We start from the raw sequence: 24,650 nt of genomic DNA, 5'->3' as shown, positions 1-24,650 counted from the left end.
ACAGGGACAATCACATGGTAATCAAACGTCAGTGGGTCATACCGCATTAGGCCAATGACATATTAACCCCAGCTATAAGATTACTCAATGTTCCGGTGCTTAGGGTGGTTTGTACGTGCGCTAGACAGTAGCGTTTCAACCCCTAGCACTGCGGTGTCGAAAATTATAACGGGCACGTCACATGCTTTGGCCACACCATGCAGCCGTATAGCCCTACAACGGAAGTCCGCACCTCGTGTCGTTACGGTGAGGGGATACCTCGACATCGTGCACGTTACAAGTCACACATTACGAACTAGGACAATTATGCATTATCGACATATCCCCCCCCAATTATCTTTAACAAGTCGCGAGCACTTTGTCGAAGATTTGGGAACGTAGGAAGTGTAAACAACGGAATGAGTGGAAAATTCCCACTGAAGGCTTGTTGTTCACCATCACGCCTTGACCGCTAAAGGACTCTGAAAAGGTAACGTAAAGCGTAGCAAGTTCTGTCCTTACTTTTTACTTTCTTAAGATCTCATTACGAGGTGATCCTGAGTCTTCCAGGAGAATTATAAAGAAATTTGACATCAAATAGCGTACATATTGCGCAACGACAGCAGTGAACCCTGCTCTGGGCCTTGCCTGGGTGATCTCTCATTCCGGAGATCAGTGATACATGTTCCTACTGCTGGTGCCTTTTACTTCAACTGTTACTATTCAATTTGTTCAATACATGGTCGCACGACAAGGTCCCGCTACAGGCGGTACATATACTTTACTTTACTTTAATAAACATCCTGTACTTTAATAAACATAGCCCCCCCCCCCCCCCACCGCTACGGTACATGAGCACGCCCGCAATGCAGTTTTCAAAAGCATACGTTGAGGTTCCTATATTATGATAAACACAACAAACACACATAAAACGCGTTCACGTCAAGGCCTCCAAAACACTGCTGTTGAAAGTAACGTAACCTTTAAGTGGAACTACAAGCGAGTACAGTTTATGCACTCCAAGAAAAAAAATTGTAAATTTGAAGACAAATTATACTTTGTAATCCTCGAAATTGCAATTGCTCCCAGTTTTCTTTCGGGTGACCCTGAAATTTATTCCCCAGCACTGAAATAGCCGCAAACTGTGCATATACTTCCATGAATTTTGGCCGGATGGTACTAAACGTTTTTGCAATGCATCTTGCCCCCAAAAGGGCTAAGACGGCTCCTTTTTTGCTCAAAGTGTACGAGATTGCATAAAGAACGGTGCCGCTGATTGGAGTTCGTTCCGTATTCAAGAAGGGTTAAAAACTGGACGATTCGGTAGTTCATACCTTAAAATCGCTAAAATCCCCCAGCGTCGGGGAGCTAAAAACGGACGTCACAACAGTGACTGACGAACCAAGAAAGAACTGACGATCCTTGGTTCGTCAGTCACTGTTGTGCGTCATGTCATTCTTTTGAGCTCCCCGACACTGGGGAATTTCAGCGATTTTAAGATACGTATTCAACGAGTAGCGTGTACTTCGTGAAGTCCCCCCCATGTCCCAGTATAGCACGTTGCCTCCAAATCCCATTCATATATGGGCCGGAATATGTGTCAAAGAGCTCCTGGGGACGGAAGTCAGATATTGGGTTCCTTTCCGCTACAACCGATTATCACGTGACATTGCACGGCGGTTGCCAATGGGGTCCGGCATCAAGATTACGGCACTCCGACGAACAAACGCTCACAACGCGATCGGGTTCAACGCTGTCGACCTCCGTGCAAGCTGTGTAGTTCTTTCCAATGCGTATCGACTTGATGTTGTCACACGAGGAAAGATGACTGAAGAGGCGACTTTAATCGGAAAATTTGTGCTCCAGGTAGCACGATACTTGATAAGCGGTGAGTTCTCATTCCGTGTATTAGTTCTGTATGAACTCTCTCTTGCATTTTTTATGTATGCATGGGCGTGTATCTCTCTCTATGTGTAATGTTTGTAATCATGTACCAACCCGCCCAATATTCGGGGAGGTTTGTACATGCTTGTGTTGCGGACGGTCAGACAAGTCCATGAACAAACACAAGGATAGCTGCAAACTAATGTAGCATAATGTTCGTTGTTTCCCTTTTAAACGCGACAACACACACAGGAAGAACAGACAACACTAGGCGCTTCGGGTTGTGAGCCTTTCGTATGCATTTAATCGTGTGTTTGTGTTGTAACACTTTTAAAGGAGTAATGTACTAGGAAGCCCAGAAGACAGTTTTCATTGTTGATGTTCTCCATGATAAATGTATACATAGTTTTGTACCACACCGTCCCGGTGTCGTTTTATTTTCATAATTGATAACTGTATTGAATTTCTTTTGGAATCATTAACTGTGAACCTGAAGTTGACGACTTACTTAGGTGAGCATACAAAAAAACAAAAAACGCTGCGTGTTGACTGCTTTCCGTTGCTAACTATTCGCCTCGAGATCGAACTGTAGGTGGCGCTGCCACGGATGCCCTGGAGGAAATGCCGCTGTCAGTGCCTCACATATTGCGGACGTCTTGAAATGCGATACTTAGAACGCTGATATGGTGTGGAAGTTGACAAAAAGTGCTGCACTACGAAACGCTCAAATCTTGTGAAAAGGACATCTCCCGTATGCTTTTGAAGGGAAATACTGCCTCCTTTGTTCCAAGCTAGATTTTGTTTTAGTCTTTTGCTGCTCTCGCTCGAATATTTATTCGTCTTTCCCTGTACGCCTTTTTATCTTACGTCGCGACAACAAGGATTTAAAAAATAAAGGAAGAACTCATAATTCCTGTCTCCGCTGATCTAAATGTATCAACAATAACAATGAATCTAAGTGTACAAATGTGCAAGAATGCAACATAAGGGCCCTTGGCTACAATTTTTGCGTCGAATAACAGCAGTGGTTATTCAGGTCGTGCGAGTCCGGGAGCGGTTCGAGGTTTGATTCATTTCCTGTTCGGGCATTCATTAAATGGTGCTAAAATATGTTAGCAGATGACCACACCTGTGTGGTGGACTTGACTTTGTGTGGGGTGCTACCGGTCAGGAAATAACTACATATAAACTACGTTTTTGGTTCCAGCGGCAGGTATATTCTGAAACATGCTGTTGCACACGTGCTTCATACCCCCCCGCCAAAAAAAAAAAAAAAAAAAACACGCGTAGAACGTTTACATAGAACGTTCAGGGATGGTGCATTTTACTTTGAATGCATGTGTTCCAGTGATGTGTGCCAATGATTACGTATGTGAAAGATAAAAGTCTAGCCTGTCATACAGTCGGATGAAAGGGGACGAAAGCTTCAAATTCACACATTTAAAAGCACCCGTGCCATAAATATTTATATATTCATGCATTCATATATTCCATATATTCATACATTCGATACAACTTGTGTTTAGCGCGTGCAGAATATCCTAACTGAGCACTATGAAGTAACTTCGAACAGCTAGCACAGAAACCATTCTATAAATAACTGTGACATAGCTGTATGCCTATGATAAATAAAAAAAAAAAGCTGTTACAACATTGACCTTAGCTCTTGGTACATTTTGTTTGACACACAGAACCGCAGTGACAAATATAATATAACAAAGGCCGAGTGGAACATATGCACGCTCTGTATAGTTTTCTTCCCTGCTAAGCACGCTGGCGCAGAGAACTAGAAAAGTTGAAAAAAGTTTTCCACCAAATCATTTTCACTCATTTTGAACCGATTTTAAAAGCCCAAAAGTCCAGAAATTGATCCTTCCATGCACGTTTTCGAGTACGGTGACCACAGCGAAAGCACCGGCTCAAGCGGCGCATCCCCACTAAAGGCAGTTCACGGAGCAGCCGCATGGTGGCGACGCTGTTCGATCTCGAGGCGAATACGGGACATCGTACGCCCTGGGTCGACTTCACGGACGCACTCGGTCGGTTACTGCAAGCACGCTTCAACGTTCGAGCCCTTTTTTGTGTACAGTGCAGATTGTCGTAACGTTACGTGGAGACAAGCTCGTTGCTTCAGAAATACACAACGCGCACGAGACACTATGTACATACATGAAATCTTGCAGCATATATCCTCAGTTCTCTGAGTCTATCCTCGCAAGTCTCTCAAGTCTCTGTCATGCCACACTTCACATACTTCTGTCACGTATTACACACAAAAAAGAAGAAGAGCCACATACAACGACGCCTATAGAACCCACGCTGTCAAGAAAAGAGCAGCGAGTAACACTCTGCTACGACGAAAGAAAGAAAAAAGGAAAAACCGATTGTGCTATTCAGCTTGGCAAGTGAATTAACCACGCTCTCGGAACACCCCGCAAGCTGCGCGTTCCGTCGTAAACTTCCAAAACAGCCGGGAAAAGGCTGCGCGTCTCCCGAGATTGTTTAGGGTACGCATCGACGCCCAGCGCTAGTGAAAGTGCGTATTTTCTGCTTTGAGGATCGGTGAGGACAGCATCGGCTCTACAACAGCACACATGGAGGCTATGCTCGAGACAGGTGCGTAGATCCGTTTTATTCGCATGCCTCGAAGGGCGGAGCAACAGCTCAGAAGTTTGCTTATAAGGCCAGATGGTTTAGGTGTAAAGGCTGTTGCTGTTACTGCGGAAAGTTCGTGTTTGCGGTGTGACCTTTGTCGCTACGTAGCGGTGGCATGAAATGATGCAACTGAAGTTGACGGACATTCTTCTGGATGTGCTTGATGGAAAAGAATCTTGGGAAAGACTGGCGATTCTGTAATAGTGCTGCATTGTCGAATGAATGGGTCGAATATGTAAGTGGAATTCGTTGTTGCAAATTTTCGCTGTTGTATACGATGTCCGCTTCTGTTTGTGCAGTGTAATTTTATGGTATCGGTCGTGTAGTAATTCCGTAGTCGATGGGCATAATGTGAACTGTTGATTGCGCTGTAAGAACAAAACTTAAACACGATCAGAATCAAAGAGCATTCAGAATGATAAAGTTATCTTTCCTGATTTCTTGAAAATCGGAAGCGCGTGCTTTTTTGTATCAATGAACACGCATCGAAACTGATACAAAAGTATCTTCTGTACAAGGTGACTTATCCCCGTAACATCGATTCATCGGGTTTTGCACCTGTGCCGACGGAGTGATGGACAGCGAGACGTCCGTGATATTTCTCGATTCTCTCTCTCGACTCTACGTTTATTTACGGCGGAAATGTTCCTGCAACTACTGGAGTTAACTCGGGAGTAGCATTCTACTACGGCGTTTCAAAACTGGGTCGAGTTACTGGGTGACGTCGGTACATGGCTTTCAAAACTAGGTCGAGTAAACTAAATTTAACTCACCTTCCCAAGGTCAGCAAGAATACCGACCTTGACCTTGGCAGGTGGTAAGTCGGAGCGGTGAGCCCGACGGTGTCTCCTCTTTTCCGGAAGACTGCGAAACGAAACTAGGGGTGGGGGTGAAAGAGGCACGCCGTTGGCTCATTTGCATACCGGGGATGGATATTTCAGCATACGTGCGTGTTTCAGGGTTTTTTTAAACGTGGAAAGGTGTCCAACGAGGATAGTCTCTCAATCTGCTATCTCGCTTTTTCCAAAAATTCCCTAAGTAGAAAAATTAATGAATGAATATCAGGTAATTAGTCATCTGGTAGTTACATACACTCTTCCAGAGGATATCCGCATGGCTGTGGAACTCAACTGCAAAAACAACATCTATGCTGCTCTCGCAGTTTTTTTTTTTTTTTCATAAAAATTCTGGCCAGTTTTTAAGGAAGCACTCTGTATAAGTACATATGAGAGTAAACACGCACCAGGGACGCTCATCAAGAGTTGCAATGGCGGCAAAGGTCTCCCCCAAAGTGGGGGAACAAAGGGATGAGGTCGTCCCGGACAGCTTTCCATTTTATCCTATGCTGCGACAAGGGGATAGCGGAAGGCTGGTTCTACTGTTTCCTGCACTGCAACCGAACGTGAGGGTCCACTGCCTTCAGGAAGTTCAGCAGGGCTTTCTGCGCGGATTTGCGGCGCTGGAGGTTGCCGCGCGGATGGACCCCTGTCACCCCTTCCCCGAGCAGACAGCATCTAGACAGGCAGACCGCTCGAATCCCCACGTCCCCCACCCCAACCCGCGACAAGGGCTGCCGTTCGTCGGCTGAACATTCCCTAGCTGGTGTGATGAGGTTAAAGTCACTAATTGAGCTTCACTTCGGAGTAGCGACAGGGCAGGAGAGGCAAAGAGAGGCCATTTCGTTTCCCCGCCACGCTAGCGTCACCTAGCGCAGAGCAGCTCTGACCTAACGGCGTTCACGATGCCATCTATCGAACGCGCTCGGAAGTGTTGCTCCTGTTGCAAGCAGCTCACGAGGAGATATCTTGACAGCCTTGAGCTCACTTTGACCTCCTCGGGACGCTGTCGTGGACAGTACATCTATAAATCACTCAACAATCACGCACGCTTCCCTAACACACAGCATCCTCGGCGTGGATCGTTATGTCGGAGCTCTATCACATACGTCATATCCCAGTGGCTCTCCAGCGAACCACGCTCAGAGCGCGTCAAAACAAATCCACGTGGGTAGAACAAAAGACCAAAACCGGTCCGGAGTGGAAGCGACGAGCTCACGCCGTTCGTGCGGTCTCCCCACTGGTCCCCACTGGTCCACTCCCCACTCCTGTCATCCACATACTGCGCCATCTAATGAAGACGGAGATAGCCCTCTCCGGCGCCTCAAGGTCAGGCGCATAAGCCGTCGTGAAAAAGGTCGAATTGGGGATGGCGCTGGTATGGAGTGGACACAAAATGACTTCCCTGCTCGCACGTGGAACTCAGTGTCGCTACTCCGAAGCGAAGCTTATTTAGTGACTCTAGATGGGGCAACTTCGCCAATCGCCCTGACGGTTACCATTGGTGCAGGAAACGTCCCGAGGAAGACCACTGACCAATGCTCACATGTTTTCTCTGGTGGACAGTTTTGCGGGACTATCCGAACCCCCAGAGCAAGAGGGGACAGCAAACCCCTCTGTACCACGATCCCATTTCACCATCCCCTCGGTGCACCGAGTCGCCACCTCCGTGCAGGCTGACAGTACCATTCTCCAACCATAACCACTGCCCTCCAAACATAGCTGGTGTATGTGACCATCGTATACGTGACCAACGCCACGTTCTCCACCCTTGCTATGCTTTCGACTAAAAATGGACGAGAACGATATCATTCTGAATGATTGTTGGTTCTGTTGTCAGAGTTCTTTTTTTTAAATTTCGTGTTATCGCCGCGAAGCAACTGTGGCTGTGAGTGGTGTACAGATGTGGACAGATGGAGAGAGGAGAGTAGGAAGGAGTGGGGGACAGGGGGGTTAGTATGCGTCCGGGGCCGACTTCAGGGGGAACTGTGCCGACATTCGTCTGGAAGGTCTTCGGAAAACCCAGGGAAAAAACCTCAGACAGCACAGCCGGTGATGGGATTCGAACCCAACACCTCCCTGTCTTTAGCACGACCTTGGCTACCACCACACCAACGAGCGTCGGGACGCCTTAACCCGCTCGGCGATGCCGCTGGTTTTTAGAGTGCAGAATGCTTTCTTCCCAGGGTTGAAAAAAATCCGGATATTTTTAAAAAGGTCCTCTCCAGCGGGCTTTTTTTTGATAAAACCCGTATGTTTTTGGATATTTTTGAAGAATATATATACAAGGCTAAAAATGTGACAGAGAGTAAAAACAAATGTGCTTTGATTGATTGATTTTAAAAGAAAAAAATGGAGATGGTAGTCTCGAGCCACTCGGGACTGGCTACCCCAGGACGCGTTATTAATAAAAGAAAGGGAAACTACACTAACCTCGACGCTTTGAAACGCTTTGAAAGAATAAATGAGAACATCATCACCGAGCTTGTCACCAAAAGCGAAGTCTCAAGGCACTAAAAACAAAGAGTGTCACAATGGCGGACCTGTTTGACACATTGTGACACAAATGTGCTTTGCTTTCTTGATTTCAGGTGACTTCTCATAGTTTCTGTTTACGGAATTGCCTGTCCCAGCAACACTGTATCAGTTTCTATTGTTTTCCGAAAAGTGGAGTTCCATGCACGCGTGGTTGAATGGTGTGGATCCTATACAAGCCTGGATTAGCTGTCGTGTTTCGGCGCACTTCAGTTACAGTGCCTCCAGGAAGCGGAAGAAAGTCTCTTACTGAATGGACAGAAGTAGAAGAAAGCGGGAAAGTTAAACCTGAAAAGTTATAACTTAAAAAAAGTTAAATTAAAAAGTTACGAAGTTAAAAAAGTCAGAAGCTATAATGCTGCGCGTACCTGGGCTTTTGCAAACAGCCAACACTACAAGAAAATAAAGCAGGAGTTTTCTGTGTGACGTTGAATTCAGATTGTCTTTCACATCATCCCATCTGAAGAAAATCTCTAAAATCTCCGGATAAAATTGCTCGGATAAAATACAAAAAATTCCATCCACCGGATAAAATCCATGTGGGATTAAATCCAAACAACCCTGTAATTCTTCCACGTCTGAGTTTCCTAGAACGGAGAGCTATACGTTCACCCAAACAAATTCGGACCAGCGTCACTCGTTAGTGATAGCCGAGGTCGTGCTGAAGACTGGGAGGTGGTGGGTTCGAACCTTACTACCAGCTGTGCTGTCGGAGGTTTTTCCTGGGTTGTCGCAATTGCTTCCCAGACTAATGTCGGCACAGTTAACCCTGAAGTCAGCCCGGGACGCATACTAACCCCGCTGTCCCCCACCCCTTCCTGCTGTCGTCTCTCCATCTGTCCACGTCTGTTATGCACTCATAGCCACAGTTGCTTCGCGGCGTTAACACGAAAAACACGACTTACGATCACGTATAGACCTGTTTCTCTGGGCCAGGTGGCGCGAGTGAGCAGCAACGTCAGCGCTCCAAATTGCGCAACACGCGGTCGTTTAGCAGACGACGCGGCACTTTCAAATGCACAGTCTCGAGTTGTTCGCACTTTTCAAGAAGCACCGCTTCTTCTGTGGATTTCCTACAGGTTTTGTAGCTTCCTTGGCACCATACAGTTTGAAACACCGTGCAAAACACGCTGATGAAACGACCTACTGTTGGGATCTGTGGCCGTTTGGGCCCGAAATGGCGCCGTGCAAACTTCACTGTAACGGTGAAAAGTAACAAAAGTAGCAAAAAAAAAAGAAAGAAAAGCATCGCCCTGCTTACGAGATATCACTTCGCACACACCCCCAATCGCACTTTCTCCTCTTTAAATATCTTCGGGAAGCACCTGGCCAAGCAAGCGGCTCGGAAAGCATGAAACGCCATTCTGAACGCCGTTGCTCCCGAAGCTGTTTTATCACCGTGACAGCTGTGACACACAATAGTTTGATCTGCAACGATGCAACTCTTTGCTGTCGCCCCAGCAGCAGTTATGACTAGACAAGTAAACGATGACGCTCGCGGAGCTCATGAAAACGCGTTCCGCTGCTTAGTTCATCTCAAGTTGTGTGGTCTAAACTAAATGTAGCTGCTTTCGTCGACTCTCTCTGTGCAGGGCACAAGAACACAACGATGGGAGGAGTCCTCGGAGGTCTCATGCTTTCAAGTGAATGCATTCTCTATTTTGACACTAGTATTTTAACTCCGTAAATGAGTCAGGACTTTTTTGGGTAGGATTCTACGTTTTTCAAAAGGCCTCATTCCATAGTGTTTATTATATGGAAGTACATGTGTGAAGCGCATGCCCTACCTCAAGTGTTAAACCAAGAAAACAGGGGGCACATTTTAAAATATGTCTGGTATAGATAAACTTGTTTACGTCTTTTACCACACCTCGTAGTTGACTGACGTTGTAAAACCAGGAATTATCATTTACTACAATTTTACGTAAGACCGATCCAGCCATCCGATAATACTAACAAGAACCAAATCTTGAGACCAGGAGCCGCTGATGCTTCGAGCAGACAGCGGTACTTCTACGGCTTTCGAGCATCACTGCACCACATAACGTGGTCCTAGCCAACCAACAATCCGAATTACATTGTTCTCTCTGCTGATTTATTCATATGTTTATACGTATATATGTTTATTTCGAAAGAGGAGGGAAATCAGAGAGAAGAGAGGGAGGCAACAAGTCAGGAAAAAGAGCAATATCATCCTGAATGGAGGCTCCGATCGGTGTTATGTGGTGAAGTTTTATTTAATAGTGTATAGTAGCCGCACGGTAGAACAGCGTTCTCTTCGAAATATCGACGGCTCCTCAACTGAAAATGTTTCCTCTAGTACAACCTTCGCCATCCTATTTTTACATCTTTATCTTTCGTAAGGGACGGCACATTAATGAATGTGTTCACCTGTACTTTCACGTCGATTTCAATGCGACGAATTTTTACTGATTCTACTAGTACTGTGAACAACCTCTTCGCTGGCGAACTTTAACAGTAACTACAGGGAACCCGCGTAAAAATTACAAGATGCATGCTCATAGTTAACCAAATGCGTAATGAAACGATAACTTTAGTGTACGACTTCATTTTTATGTATGTTTTTACCTTTTCCAGGTTCAACCATGCATTTAACAACGACACCTGTGCCCTGGGAGGTGAAAGGTACGTGGGCTTGGACCGGTCTATTGGGTTTTTATTCTGTCCTGGTCGTGTGTTTAACAGCAGTACAGTAATAAAAAAAAGAGTTCTTGTTAAATGCCGCTTAAAACACCTTCCTATCTCATATAGGAACATAGATTTTACGGGGAGAAACAAACGGTGCCCTTTAGTGCGCATGTCGACCAATACGTGCGTGTGCGTCACTCTCAGAGTCATCGGTTCACGATGAAGCCAGCGATTTCCTACTAGTGATGTCACGAACTTTTTGCGAACCCGCGGTTCGACTGCGAACCCGGTGGTTCGCAAGGTTCGACGAACCTTCGAATTTCTTGTCAGTTTCGCAAAGGTTCGCAAAAGTTCGCAGCTGAATTTAGCTGCTTTTTAACTATGAGCGAAACGGACGAAAAGTAAACAATCAAGCAATAATGAACGGTCACGTGCGCCCTCCTGTGCGAGGTACATATTTCGGCCCACATGAGCAAGGCTGCGATCGACGGATGGTATAGTGTTTAGTGTTTATAGTGTTTAGTGTATATTTATGCTGTGAGCTACAACACAGAAAGCAGAAAACGGTTTCCTTTGCCAATAAAATAGATATTTCTCATATTGCTGTTATTCAAGAAGACTCAGAAGAGGGTGGTATAATTGCCAGCTGGCTATAAAACTTCGTGTGGTGCCTTGGATGAGAGGTAAGCGACGAAAGTCCGCCCCAGACCAGAGCCCACTAGTGTTCGTGTTTCGTGGTAAACGTAGTTTGTACATTTAGGATTTAACTAAACTAACAGTTTTGCGCCGTTGTCCTTGCATGCCATGTTTTTCTTACTGTCTGTTTACTCTGCGAAGGTGTATGTAGAAATGCTAGGTGGTACCGTGGTAGGCGCAGGTATAAGTTTCTGTTGCTAGAAAAGTACAAATCGAAGGAAAGCTAACTGATTTATCGTACATACCGTACAGGAGGACACATTGTCTGATGTGATTAAGCCTTGAGTGGCGTACGTTGGACTGTTTACGTTTTCGGGCAGGTCACGCCAGCGCATGCGCAGTGAAGTCGAACTTTTGCGAACTTTCGCGAATTTTTCTGAGAAAAGTTCGAAAGTTTCGAACTTTTGCGAACTCGAACTTTGCCAGGTTCGTGACATCACTATTTCCTACATCGTGCTAGCACCTCACGGCATATCGTTACATGCACCGTTGCTAGAGACCAGAATGGTATACAGGTACGAACATATTTATGCCTGAGAATCACGCTGTATGTTTCATGGAAGGTATACAGTGCAACTATAGACTGCATTTCTGCCGCAGCTGTATAGGTACAGAAACAAGGAGTCGTATCCAACCCGTGTGTATTCTTCCAGCATATTTTCTTATTTCTTGCGCATTTGCAAATCGCATGCTACGTGACTGTGACGCTCCAGGAGTTCGCGAAATCTACTAACCGAATGCGAGACCTCACCCGGAAGCTAAATATGGTGCCACGTGGAGGCGTTGTACCAGCGAAACGAGCAAACGCTGAGCCACAATGATTGTGGCACGTTGTGTTCCAGCTATGTCGGCGCTATAGATCAGGGAAACGTCGATGAATGCACGCGGAATACTTGCCTAGGTGAAAGAAACTCTCTCTGCAAAAAGAGCTATAGTAAACACCTGTCAACCTGTATGCGGACAAGTGCGCTTCTGCTCCACTTTTTCCCGGAAGGACAAGTTAGAAAGACTTTAGTATGAATCACGATTTTTGCAGTGTCAGCTCTTAGCAGATGGTGTTGACACATAGGGTGTCAAACACCTGCTGTAGCCCGACCGTTCCGCAAACATCCTACACAAAGGGTTACACAAAGGGCAACAGGGGCACTATATAAGCAGCTCGCTAAATATGCTCTAGTTAGCACGTATTACATGAAGAACGGGGCTTGTAATGTCAAAATATGTCATTCCTTAGTTCTACCGAGCGTATCTACCAAGAGAAAGTCATTCCTTCAAAAAACATAATCTGGGTGACTCTCCCCTTCCTCCTTGGAAATCAGCTACGTCATGAAGCTCCCATCTGTAGCAATGCTGCAGGCCATGCACTGGAGGTCGGGAATATTTCGGACTCCTAGGCACGGTCTCACCAACGCTGGTTGACTTTGCACCGAGATCAAGGGTCGCTAAAACTTGAAGTTAGCACTAGATTGTTTTTTCTTTTTTTTTCTTTCTTTTTTTGCAGCGGTAGTTAGTGATTTGATGAATGTTTCAGTGACAATAACAATTCCCTTGGTAAAGCAGAGTTAAGGGTTAAATTCAAGTTGACCGACAGCTAATCTCGGTTCAAATGTCAATTGGGCGTAATGGTGACACCTTGCCTAGCCGCTGAAAGCTGTGGCGCGCGGGGTGTACCGGCTGCGGGAATACTGCGCTGAGCTCGCGCAGCAATGCAGCGCTAAAAGCACAGTGCGCACATAGTGTTGAACATTGCTGACTTTTGTAGTAGTTTGAACTTGCTTTCTTGGACGTTTAAGTGGAAAGATGTTTCAAATTTACCACACTTCCCTATACTGCAATGTATTAATGTCTAAGCGTCCCGCATTTTGAGTGATTAATGGGGCGCGACTACGTGCGGCTATTGCAGGCAGGAAATCGCAGAGCGTGTCACACACACGAAAACGGTTTGGAGGCATTGTATGCTATTCTGCTCCGATATTTTTTTCGGAAAACGTTCTTCCTCGAAACTTACAGCGTAGCACAGAGCAACAAAAATTTGTTCAGTGCACACTCACTGAGGTGACCCCCAATATATATATATATATATATATATATACCGGATGTTTATTTTTATGATTTACAGAATTTTTATAAAAAAAGCTATGAGAGCAGCACCGATGTCGTTTTTGCAGTTGAGCTATACGGCCAGGAGGATATCCTCTGGAAGACAGTATTTAACAACGAGATGACTAATTACCTAAAATTCATTAATTAACTCTTTCATTAGGGAATTCTGGGTCAAAGCGAAATAGCAAAACGGGAGACAGGCCTCGTTGAAAACTGAGCGCGTGCTGTGAAATATGCATCGCTGAATTTTGGTATGGAAATGAGCCGAAACGGAAAAAGCACGCCTCAAGAGCGTATTATCTACGCCGACTGAGGCTTATCTGGGCATGAAAGCAGTTTATCTGGCCAGCAGATCGTCGCCCGCCCCAATCACTTTCATCGCTCCAAATCACGTGGTCCTCTGACATCAAATGAGCGCTGGGCTCTCTACGTTCCCGGTCGCCGCGGTTTCGGTTTCGGCTCATTTGCATATCAAAATTCGGGGATGGATATTTTAACGCACGTGCGCGTTTCAGGATTTGTTAAATGCTGATTGGCTTTCAACGAGGATAGTCTCTCATTCTGCTATCTCGCTTTTACCCGAGAACATCTAATTAAAGAGTTAACGAATTTTTCTTTCTTTTTTTTTTTTTGTAGTTAGTCATCTTGTGGTTTCATACTTTCTTGGAGAGGATGGTCCGCTAGCTGAACTGCAAAAACGAGATCTGTGCTGCTCTCATAGCTTTTTCATAAAAAATATGTATAGGATAAAAATAAACACCCTGTATAGGGGGTCTTCTTTTTCTTTCTTCTTTTTTTTTTATCCGAGCGCAGGCGACCTGCAGCGCATGCGCGAGGCCTCTCTTCGCCGCATATTTCAACCCCCACCCCCCCACACACACACACTCTTTGAAAGAGCGATCGGTGAAAGGAGGAGGGTACGTCGTGACGGCACCTGTTCCACTGGCATCTGACGTGGCCGGCGCGGCTCAAGTAGCGTGTGAGCTGAGAAGAAAGAGACGAAGAAGTAACGCATGGGGACTCTTCGACGTCATGCGAGGATCGTGCTGGCCGTCCGCGGCTGCTTCCTATCTCTATTGTTTTAAATTTGATTGCACAATGACAATACACATCGCGGCTTGATGAATGAGACAGAGTATCGAGCCACGTTGAATGTCACTCATTGCTCCTTTTATAGCTTCGAGCCATACAGCCTTAAAGGGGTAGTGAAACTTCGATACACGTGGTTCATTACATCGTGTACACGTTGTGTTGCACATTATAGTATTGAGGGAAAATAATTACTTTTCTACTTGGCGTACTTGGTGAGATATAAACCCGTGCACACGCGTACTCGTCAAGCTCTGACATCAGAGCTCCTGTCATTCCCACTGATAGCCGTAAGCACGTGACCCCACTCTCGCGCTTCCTCACTGGCAGAGACAACTGCGGTGACGTCACAGTCGCGTGAGTTTCGGTATTCGAGGTGTCGGTTTTCTACGCGCCTATCACCCCCCATTGCTGTAAAACTGGGATTGCAAGTTGACGTTGGATGCAGATAATTGCATTTTACATTTATTGCGAATAAGTTGAGATGCGATAATTCGCGGCACCTTTAAGGAAAGGCCGTATTCTTTAGCACGCTGCCTGGCGGCAACAGCTAGGCCAATTATGATAATGGAGTTGCTTGCTGGTTTGGGCTACAATTACCACGACAATGAATTGCTACTCACGTTGAATGACAGTGAATTGTTACTCATACAAGTGGCTGAAGTCGTCGATCTCTCCTTTTCGGTATAATTTAGTTGCTGCTGCGCAGACTTGTGCCTGTTACCAAACAAAAGGAACTAAATACCGTTACCCGCTACTTCAGAAAAAAGTAACTAAATACGTTACTCGTTACCAACATACAAAAGTAACGAGTTCTCGTTACTCAACTCATTATTAAGGAGGAATTGCACTTCACAAGAAGCTGATACTCGAAACTTACATCTGTGATTTCGTTCTCTTTCGTGCGAAGACATCTGCTGCCGAAGTGGGGGTGGTCGGATATTATTAAAACACAAGAAAAGACACCGGGTTTCGCGCCACCAATCACCAACGGTTCCCAAAAACAGACGAGGGGCTGCGTCATAATTTAGGGCGTTCAGAAGCTTAGCAAAGACAAGAAAAGTTGAGAAGTCGAAACGCGTTTTGGGAAGGAGTGACGGTCAGAGATTACGGAAACAAGAGAGCCAACAACACCTCCAGCGAGGGACTGCAATAATAATTTGAGTCACACGTGCTCGTGGGTGACACAGGTCAAATCTGCACGCACACGGAGTGCCGAAATGTGCTCCCCCGCGCTGAAGAAAAGGAACCAGTAACGCCAGTAAGGAGTTACCAATTTTTGTAACTGATTCTGTTACTATTACCATTTTTTAAAAAGTAACTGAATCGTTACTTCGTTACCACAAAAATTACCGTTACTAAGTAACGAGTTACTTGTAACGAGTTAGGCACAACTCTGCTGCTGCGTTTCGTTGCTTTTTTTTAAAGTACGATGTTTGAGGATGGTGAACGGGACCAATCATTGAGCTGTTGGAAACCTGAGATTACTATTTATTAATATTTAGTAATAATACATCATTTAAACGACGCCTACAAACCGCGAACGCTTACACAGTATCGCACCTGCCTACATAATTACATTACTTACATCATTACAAGTTGACGTTACGGTGCACCTCCTGCCTAAAATTGCGAAAAGAAGGTTAAAACAAGTCAATGTGATTCGTGAAAAGATTAAAATAAAATGTGTTTGTGTTCGTCGAGAGGGCGACTAACAACAACAACTAAATCATGACTATGGCCTGGGGTGATTCACTGCTTGAGAGCAGTACCCTACCCCATTACACGAGAAGCATGAGATGTGAAATATGAAAATGAAGTTATGTGCAAGTCCAACTCGAACTCCCGTCGTCTGGTTGCGCAACGCTATACGTCGCACAAAAGGAAGAAGCACATGAAAGAAGCGCCAATGGTCCTTGAGATGCAGGGGTGGACCCTACAGCGTCTGGAGCAAGCCGGTAGCCAAGAGGAACTCCAAGAACATCAGAAGTCCTCGACGGTGTTGGACATGGCTCTGACATGGGCCAAGAATTGCAGCCAGGTTGAACGTCTGTCGGCTAGCACCACTCAGCTGAGCACAGAGTTGCCGCCTCTCCGTTTCGTAGAGCTTACATTCTATTAGGACGTGCTCAATGTTCGCTTCAACGCCACATTTGGAGCATAGGCAGCTGTCACAGTATCCGATTCGGCACTTGAACTGGGGAGTGAAGGCAACGTTGAGACGAAGCCTGTGCAGGAGGGACGTGAAATAGCGTGGTAAACGGTCAGGAACTGAGAAGGACATAGTGGGATCCACAGAATACATGAGAGACCTGTCAGTGATGTCCCGACTCCACTGCTGGCGAGCTAGTGGCTGAATGAGCTCATTCAGAAGTGATCTCCTGTCTCCTCTTGATAACACCGTTGGTACAACAGCCGGAGACTGTTGGGCAGCCGTTGCCGCTCTGTCGGCTTCTTCGTTTCCGCTCAAACCACAGTGACCCGGGACCCACTGCAGGGATATATGATGACCGTGATCGCTTAGAAGCTGAACCTGATGGAGGATATCAGTGACAACTGGGGCGAGCGATCCACGTATTCCCATGTTGGCTATGCATTGAAGAGCAGCCTTTGAATCTGAGTAGATGACCCAGGCCCGCGGATCGTCACAGGGCGTCTTACGTAGAAACAACAGGATAGCATATAACTCAGCCGACGTTGATGATGTGCGGTGTGAGAGACGGTATCCATGTGACACACCGTCAGTTGGAATAACAAATGCAGACGATGAACATTCATGACTGGAGGATCCGTCAGTGAAAACTGCAGTGTGGTCAGAATAGCGATTGTGCATCATATCCGCTGCAAGCTGTTTCAGAACTGATGTAGGCACTTGGTTTCGTTTGACATTAAGACCAGGAATTGACAATGCGATCGATGGTACTGGAAGCGACCACGGAGGCGTCGTGGGCACCAGTGATCTTGCAGAAAACGGGGGAACCTTAGGTTTCACTTCCATGAAACAGTTGTATGCGTTACATTGCTTCCGGCGACAAACTTTTGCTATTAGTGGATGGCGGCGGTGGTGTGCTCTGAGGCGCAAGTAATGGCGAATGGTCTCCCTCTGCCGTAAGACTTCAATGGGTATTTCGCGGGCTTCTGCTATCACCATCCGCGTTTCCGCGGCTCTCGGGACGCCAAGACATACCCTTAAGCTCCGTGCTAGAATACACCGCAGTCGATGTTCTTGCGTCTGCGAAATTCCGTGCAAGACTGGTAGGCTATATAGCAGAGTTCCTCGGACTAGGGCTTTGTGGATGGCCAAAAGAGACTTCTCATTCATTCCCCACTTCGGCCCAGCAAAGTGGCGAATGACGGAAATCCACCGGTGTGCCTTTGTGTCCAGGTGATCGATGTGTGAGGGCGACTAAACGAACAACTACGTTGACGTAAAACAAAGAAGTGTGTCCGACAGTGCGAGATGCTGCAATGAAAACTCAAAAGATTCACTACAGATTTCGCGTCTATAATGTCATACATTTATGTAGAAAAATGAAATCACGCCATGATCTACGGTTACGCAACAAGGGCGTAAACCTGCGTTGCATATTGTCAGATAGAAAGCATCGCGAACAGACCCTTAGGTAACGCTTGAGGACACAATCCAAACGTGCAGCATTAGTTTGCCCCATGCTATTCCACATAAGTGATCTAAACTCTCATGTCGCGTCCCTTGTTACTTCTCATAGACTTAGAAGACATCTAGTCTTACCGTGATATCTTGAGGAGCGAAGTGAGGTTTCGTCGGACAAATAAGACGCCTATGTGGTGATAAGTATATAACGACAATTGCAAGGGTTATGCTGTGTCTGCTCCCGTGAGTAGCACCTTTCTTAAGCTGTCGGGAGTACCGGGCTTTGGGGACGCCTTTCCTTTTGTATCTCCGTTTCTCCTCGAAAGGCTCATTGCTGCCGTCTGGCATGACTTCATTCAGTATTTGTTTGCGACCTTCGCATTTTAAGGCTTCAAGTGTGCTGCTGAGCTGGGGCTCCGGCTTTGACTGAATGACCGAGAGGAAACAAAAGCCCAACGCTCGCGCAAAAGAACAATGATTATACTGTAATAAAGTTACTTGCGTACTTCGAGCAGAGTTGAGAGATCACAAACATACCTGCATTGTGGAAATCGAATGACCATTTTATTTTTATTTACACTAAACCAAACGAACAAAAAGCACCAAACGTTGTTGCACGGTGAAATTGAGTGCTGCACATGCAAATGAAGCAACCCTCACATGACGAAAAATTTCAGTGAAAACATAACTTTTTTTTTGCGGGCTCGTGCTATGTTACATCAATCTAGTGAATAAATTAGGTATGCGTGACTGGTAAACGTAAATATATATACGTGACTGGTATGTTACAATTACCCTCAGAATATCACCATCTCTGCATCTAATTTTCGTTGTCCTTTTCACAGCTTATTCAGGACTTGGCGTTTGGAAGCAGCTGTATCTGTTTGGTATTTCGAATTCACGCAAGCCGTATTTGGAGCACACGAAGTTCTTGCGGAAATGTGCAGAGGAACCCCCACACTGGGACACTCAAGTGTAGCTTCCTCGACTGTCGACCGAAAAAACTTGGAACTTCAAAAGAACCTCACAGAATTTAGCCACAAATCTGCATTGAAAAGCATCGCCATAACAAAAACAACGCTCTGCTTTCCAATGAAGAGCCGTGTTAGCAAAACGTGCTCTTCGATTTTCAATGTGTGCATCCAATGACGGTAGGTTGGTGATATGTGCTTTACATTTAGTCCCAACCTCCTAGGAGAGCAAAAAAAAATCAACTAATATCACCCTCTGTGCTTGTTTTCCACCGCTTGTTTAGCACGATGTTCCCTGCCTGCGTGCCACTGACCATTTTCTCACAAGTTGCATGCACCGAACTTGGCTTCCTGTACGGTGTACAAGACGTACAGTGTACGTACAAGTGTACGGTGCCGTACGGAGCAGATACTCACGCGTTTCTTGCATATGCACGGTGCATTTACGTTAACTCGCCAGATAGGGGGCTTCAACCACAGCTTCAGTGCATCGCGTAGAACCTCCTTTACGGGTTGGAAATTTGGAACCAAAATGGAGCCTCGAAGACCACAATATTCGCCAACAAAAAAATGTATCAAATGTTTCACTATGACACAGGCAACGTCCCACTAGCGAACGAATGCAAAGCGGTATCCACGGAACGTGCTGCAGGCGCTTTTCTATTCCTAATACATGGCTTCTACGAGAGGAGTGATAGGTGAAGCCTGCTTTACGTTTTATCCGGAATTGCTGGGCATGTACACCTCGCAACAAGAATGTTTGCTTCGCCTTCTCTTTCTGAGCTTGCTCACGATGTAGAAATATAGCAGACAATAGTTTCTATTAAAGCTCTACCTTGGAGTAGTGTCATTGTATTATCCAGGCTTCACGGAACCCCTTTGACAGTGCCGTCAACGGGGCTACCTGTATCGGATCGGACAAAGTGAATCGAAACAAACCGACCCAGGCAGCAATGGAGTAAGGAATATAATTCAGTAAACTGGAGAAACTGGGGTTCATTTGTCTGTCCGCGTCCTCGATGCTGCTTCAAGATGAGCTGCAACATATGTTCCAGGAGTAGCGTCAACCGCTACGAATTGTGGTAAACTGTCTCGCCAGTTGCGACTTGTCTCGTATTGGAGAACTACGGTGGTTCTTTAGGCGCACTCGTGACTCGTGAATTCATGGAAACCATGGGTGAAACACGGCAAGACACTTTACGTGACACCCTGCACACACTGACCCATTAATCTGTTTCGTAAAGTCGAATTTGAGTTTATTTCTCGCAAATAAATATATGCATTGCACACGACATGAGGAAGGTAAAAAAGCAAATGTTTTAACGCAGCTTGTCACACCGTAACGGCTCTTCCTTCCGGAACTTTCCTAGATACGAGTCAAAACAAACTCATGTGCATAGCGCTCAACCACAGACAGGTGTTTGGGTTGCACTCATGAGTTCTCACCGTGCTACGTAATCATACTCAAAAAGGTCTGTACTCAGTCTGAGTCTTTTGCCTAAATAGATATGGTAGACCTAGCGTGTTGCGAACGGCACTGCACCCTCCTACACGCTCCGTGCGCCTCTCTCACAGTACAGGTTTACAGAGTGCAATACCCCTTGCTTGCGGAAAAACAAAGCACACCCAATTTTAGCAGGGAAGACAAACTCACTTCATATGCAGAGCACATGCAGACGACTAATACTCCAGTCAGACGGCATGCTCGAAGGACTTCGGGGGAATTTTCATTTGCAAAAATGACCTCTCAGAGCCGTGTCAGACGGCAGCTCAAAGGACCTTTCTAAGAAATGACCATCAACGCGAAAGGAGGCCCCCAACGACATTTGAGGTGCAGAAAGGAGCAATCTCGACAACAGTGTTATGCCATTGTACCCTCGCTACCTTCGCAGCTGAATGTAGGAAAACCTATAAAATGCGGATAATGGAGTGAAACTGTGTAAACGTATTTAGATATCATATTTGGAGAAGTGCATATGACTTCTGCATCTTGATTTGTGGCGCACAGACCAACTTCAAATTTCCACAACAGACAGGGAAAACGAAACCGAAAAAGGGAGCCGGTGAGGGCAGTCAGTTGAGGAGCACTCCTTTCCCGCCTGTCTGGCAGGCGCCCCCGAACAAAGGTCATTTGAGAGGCCGAAGGCCATTTCTCGCAATTGACATTTGAAATGCTGTCTGACTAGGGTATTAGATTCGTTTGGATACCAGGAATGCCCGGGCGAAATGGCGTTGAAGGGCCATAGCCATGCCCATACCATGGCGTCTCCCGGACTTGCAGCTTGTGGGAGGGCATCGTCTCCATGCAATTCTTTTGCTTTTCCCTTTTTCTGTCTTTTCATCTTTTCTTCTAGCCTCTCTCCTTACGATGTCTATGGTATAAGCAATTAGGTAAGGTGTCTTCTGGACTTGCACCTTAGGAGAGGCCATCGCCTCAATCCAATTTCTTCGCTTACACCTTTTTCACAATCCCCCTTCCGCCTCTCTCCTTACGATGACTATGGTACCGGGAAGGTATATAAGCAATTAGGTAAGGCAATCAGAAAAACTTCTGGAAACCTGACTGGCTTATGTATTTCCTTTCTCCTGTACGCTGAAGACATGTATTCTACCCAACATATGCCTGCCTCGGTTACAAAACTTGATGCCTCGCCATGTACCAACATTAAAACGTAGGTCAAGCTTATTGATTCGAACACGCATGTAAGTCCTGGATATCCTACAATTGCTGGCTATCCTATCCCCGTATAGTTCAAAATCATATATTTGAATTCCAGCGGTAAACCTGGATTTACGCTACAGAAATGTGTGCTAGGTGAATTTCGGACTATTACGACGGTGTAAGCCATAGTTGAGGAGTGTGTCGTACACTGCATGGCCACTGGAATATTTCTAAACTTTCTTTCTGGTTTTACTGCACGGGCCCCAGCGCGACATATCGCTCTGCAGGCGAAGTGGGAGCGCGATCGATGTGAGTAGCTGACACGGTTTGGCACTCCTCCCGGTAGATGGCTCTGCATGTGCCACCAGTAGACTCACAAACAGATGACGGGTAATTCTTCTTCATGTACCTCAATGACAGTAGCCTACTCTGGGGTAAAGCTGTCTTCGTGACCCTTGTGAGTTTTCCCTGTGTTTTTGCAAGTTCGTCTTTGTGCTGTTCACTAAACAGCAAGAACAAGTTTTCCCGAGGGTCTGAACGTTTGCTTAATAGGATTTTTTCCACTTTTTTTTTTTTTACAGATCTTCAGGTTGAAGATGAAAGAAACAAGACAGGTATGACAATTTCGAATCATTGAGGAGCGCTTTGCGTTTATTATATGGTAACTTGGCCTTACTACCCTGCTATAGCAGAATGCCAACAGAAAACACCATGTCCATGTGCAAGCCCCTTTGTGATCACTACTTGGACTTGACTTGACCCCTATTGAATTGCTGTCTGATCGTCGCCTGTGTTCTTCATTTCTGTTCTGCTGCTAAGCATCAAGAACAGTCTGTTACGAAAACCTAGCTTTACGAAACACTGAAAGAGCTTAAATTTGAGAGTCCAAAACTTCTAATAGAGCTTCCTGTAATTATTGCTAGCATAGCTTTTCTTTTATCTCTCTTTTCTTCTCTAATCTCTCTGAAGTCTATCAAAGCAGAGAACGGGTTAGTTCCCGCCCGAAGCTCAACGTTCTCACGAGGGCGGACACTCCTCATGTTCGTATCTACAGCAGTTAATCTGAACAAAAAAATCATCGCTACCCTTCAATGAGACCTGCGACTTCGTGCTGATATATATGCAGTTCCTTAGTTAATATAAGCAACGCTTTCGAATTTGCACATCGTAAATGTACGAGCAGATGTCTCAGCCTCCAGAACGAGAGGTACACGACCTCGAGCACGTGTAAGACACACATGCTTCCTGCAACTTGACAGTGTGCAACCATCTCTAACGAGGAGATGGGCTAGGCGATTATCCTCATCACTGCGAATCTGAGATACGGTTTTTACGTTACGGGAAGCAACAGCGGCTAACGAATCGATAATCATGGGCTCCAGCAGTGGGGCTTCCATGACATTAATTCGAGACCCTTGGAGCCTTCTCAAGGCTGTTAACATCATGACGCAGTTCAGAGAACAAGCAATAGACACTTTTGTTGTCGTCACAATCATATGTAGAGTAACCTGTCCGCCTTTCGAGGCAAACCACCACCATCACCAGAGCATAGGATTTTCGGTGGCTTCACCTGTTCACTGCTGATCATAAAACTGGATTTCAGAGCTCACAGAGAACCGAGAGTACCAACCCACAACATATTATGTATATCAAATGATGTCGCCCACGGCGCATGCCAATGTCAAACTTCCTAACAGATCCACTGAAATCTCTGCAACAGTTGTGCGAAGCATGTACACGAGTAGGCGCACTAAATACGCCAGAAGAGAACCTAGAGTTCTCTCTGCGTGTCTAAGTCACACGATCCTAATAGAATATGTGCTATCACTAACCTCTTGCCAGATGGTTAAAAGGCTCACCACTTTCTGTCATACGGACTTCTTTCAGAGCGAGTCAAGATGGACTTCCGACCTGCCCGTCCTCTAGCAGTGATGCTGGCATGCCTCTTCTTCTTGTTCCTCGCCGTGGGCATCCCGACGTTAATCCAGAAGAAACGCCGCGAAGCACGGGAGAGAAGGCAGCTGCAGGGACCCCACGAAAATTACGGGACGACCAGGTCGACAGGAGATGCCCTGCAAAGGATAGAAGAGAACCGCCTTAGTAGCAGCAGCACATCTGACAGCAAAGACTAAGAATTGTGTGACGTTACAGAGACACATACAGCCAACGTGTGCCAAAATGAACAGTGCTTCGAGTATTGCGAAAGCGTATTGTTTGGAACTGACCAGAGCTTTCACGTGTCTCAGTGGCGGGCGGGTTCCAGACCTTCTTTGTTTTTTTGTTTTGTTTTTTTCGTATCCGCTAAGTACTTATTTACCGTATGTGTGCAACGGTAAACGGACATTGTTGTGATATGACGAAAATATCTTCGCTTTCAAGCCTTGTTTTCACGTAATTCCTTTATCCCGTGGCCCTGCACTATGGTTGCAGCTCAGCAGAAGCAGACATTGGAGCTCCTAATCGTAGACAAGAACCCAACTTCGCCACCTTGATACAAAAGACTTGTTCAGTGCTACATTCCAAAACGAGCGAGTTTTACTGCCACAGCTAGAAAGCGACGCGGGGACGAGGACTAGCTACCTCTGGCTGTAACTTAGCGCAGCGCAGTGGTTCCCAAACTGTCGGTCGCGACCGCCGAAGGGGTGGGGGAGCTCGCGACACATTCCGAGGGGGGTCGGAACTAAAAAAAAAAAAAAAAAGTCACACCGTGCCCGCTATTCTGCCTTATCAGGAAGCCCGTGGCATTTTCACTTATGCAGGAGGGCTAAGATGCATGTCGTGAGGACGCCCCCACCTTTAGGTGCACCGCGCAGTGGAGCCTTCTCGAATTATGCCTGGCTCACACTGCAACTTCTTTCTGTTGTGGTTACGGGTCCAATACGGAGGCGGTTGTCGTATTCGACACGCTGTTCAGAAACATGCGTTCTTGATACAAAAAACGTTTTGCGTTTGACCAAACACGCCTCCACTGCACCACG

General features: G+C 46.0%; 2 protein-coding genes across 6 annotated transcripts in view; one reads left to right on the top strand and one right to left on the bottom strand.

The window, feature by feature from the left end:
* The window catches only part of LOC135375471 (endothelin-converting enzyme 2-like), a 180,373-nt gene that overhangs the window by 76,085 nt on the left and 79,638 nt on the right, over positions 1-24,650 (bottom strand). Inside the window, exon 2 of the mRNA XM_064608164.1 lies at positions 23,532-23,744. The gene's annotated coding sequence lies outside the window, so the exon portion shown is untranslated. The remainder of the gene's footprint in view (positions 1-23,531; positions 23,745-24,650) is intronic.
* LOC135375473 (uncharacterized) lies at positions 1,679-24,420 on the top strand. Of its 5 annotated transcripts, none has more exons than XM_064608166.1 (5): positions 1,679-1,867; positions 9,482-9,532; positions 10,488-10,535; positions 22,254-22,286; positions 23,560-24,414. In XM_064608166.1, exons 1-5 carry the CDS (start codon positions 1,804-1,806, stop codon positions 23,802-23,804), a joined length of 441 nt encoding a protein of 146 aa, XP_064464236.1. In that variant the 5' UTR covers positions 1,679-1,803; the 3' UTR covers positions 23,805-24,414. The 5 variants fall into 5 exon arrangements, with proteins under 5 accessions (XP_064464236.1, XP_064464239.1, XP_064464240.1 ...); XM_064608167.1 differs by lacking the exon at positions 1,679-1,867 and adding an exon at positions 4,168-4,479 and having other exon boundaries at positions 23,560-24,412; XM_064608168.1 differs by lacking the exon at positions 1,679-1,867 and adding an exon at positions 4,543-4,753 and having other exon boundaries at positions 23,560-24,415.

Source organism: Ornithodoros turicata, unplaced genomic scaffold (genome assembly GCF_037126465.1).
Source record: "Ornithodoros turicata isolate Travis unplaced genomic scaffold, ASM3712646v1 ctg00000864.1, whole genome shotgun sequence".
In the NCBI taxonomy this organism is placed as follows: domain Eukaryota; kingdom Metazoa; phylum Arthropoda; class Arachnida; order Ixodida; family Argasidae; genus Ornithodoros; species Ornithodoros turicata.
This window is presented reverse-complemented; position numbering and strand designations above follow the sequence as displayed.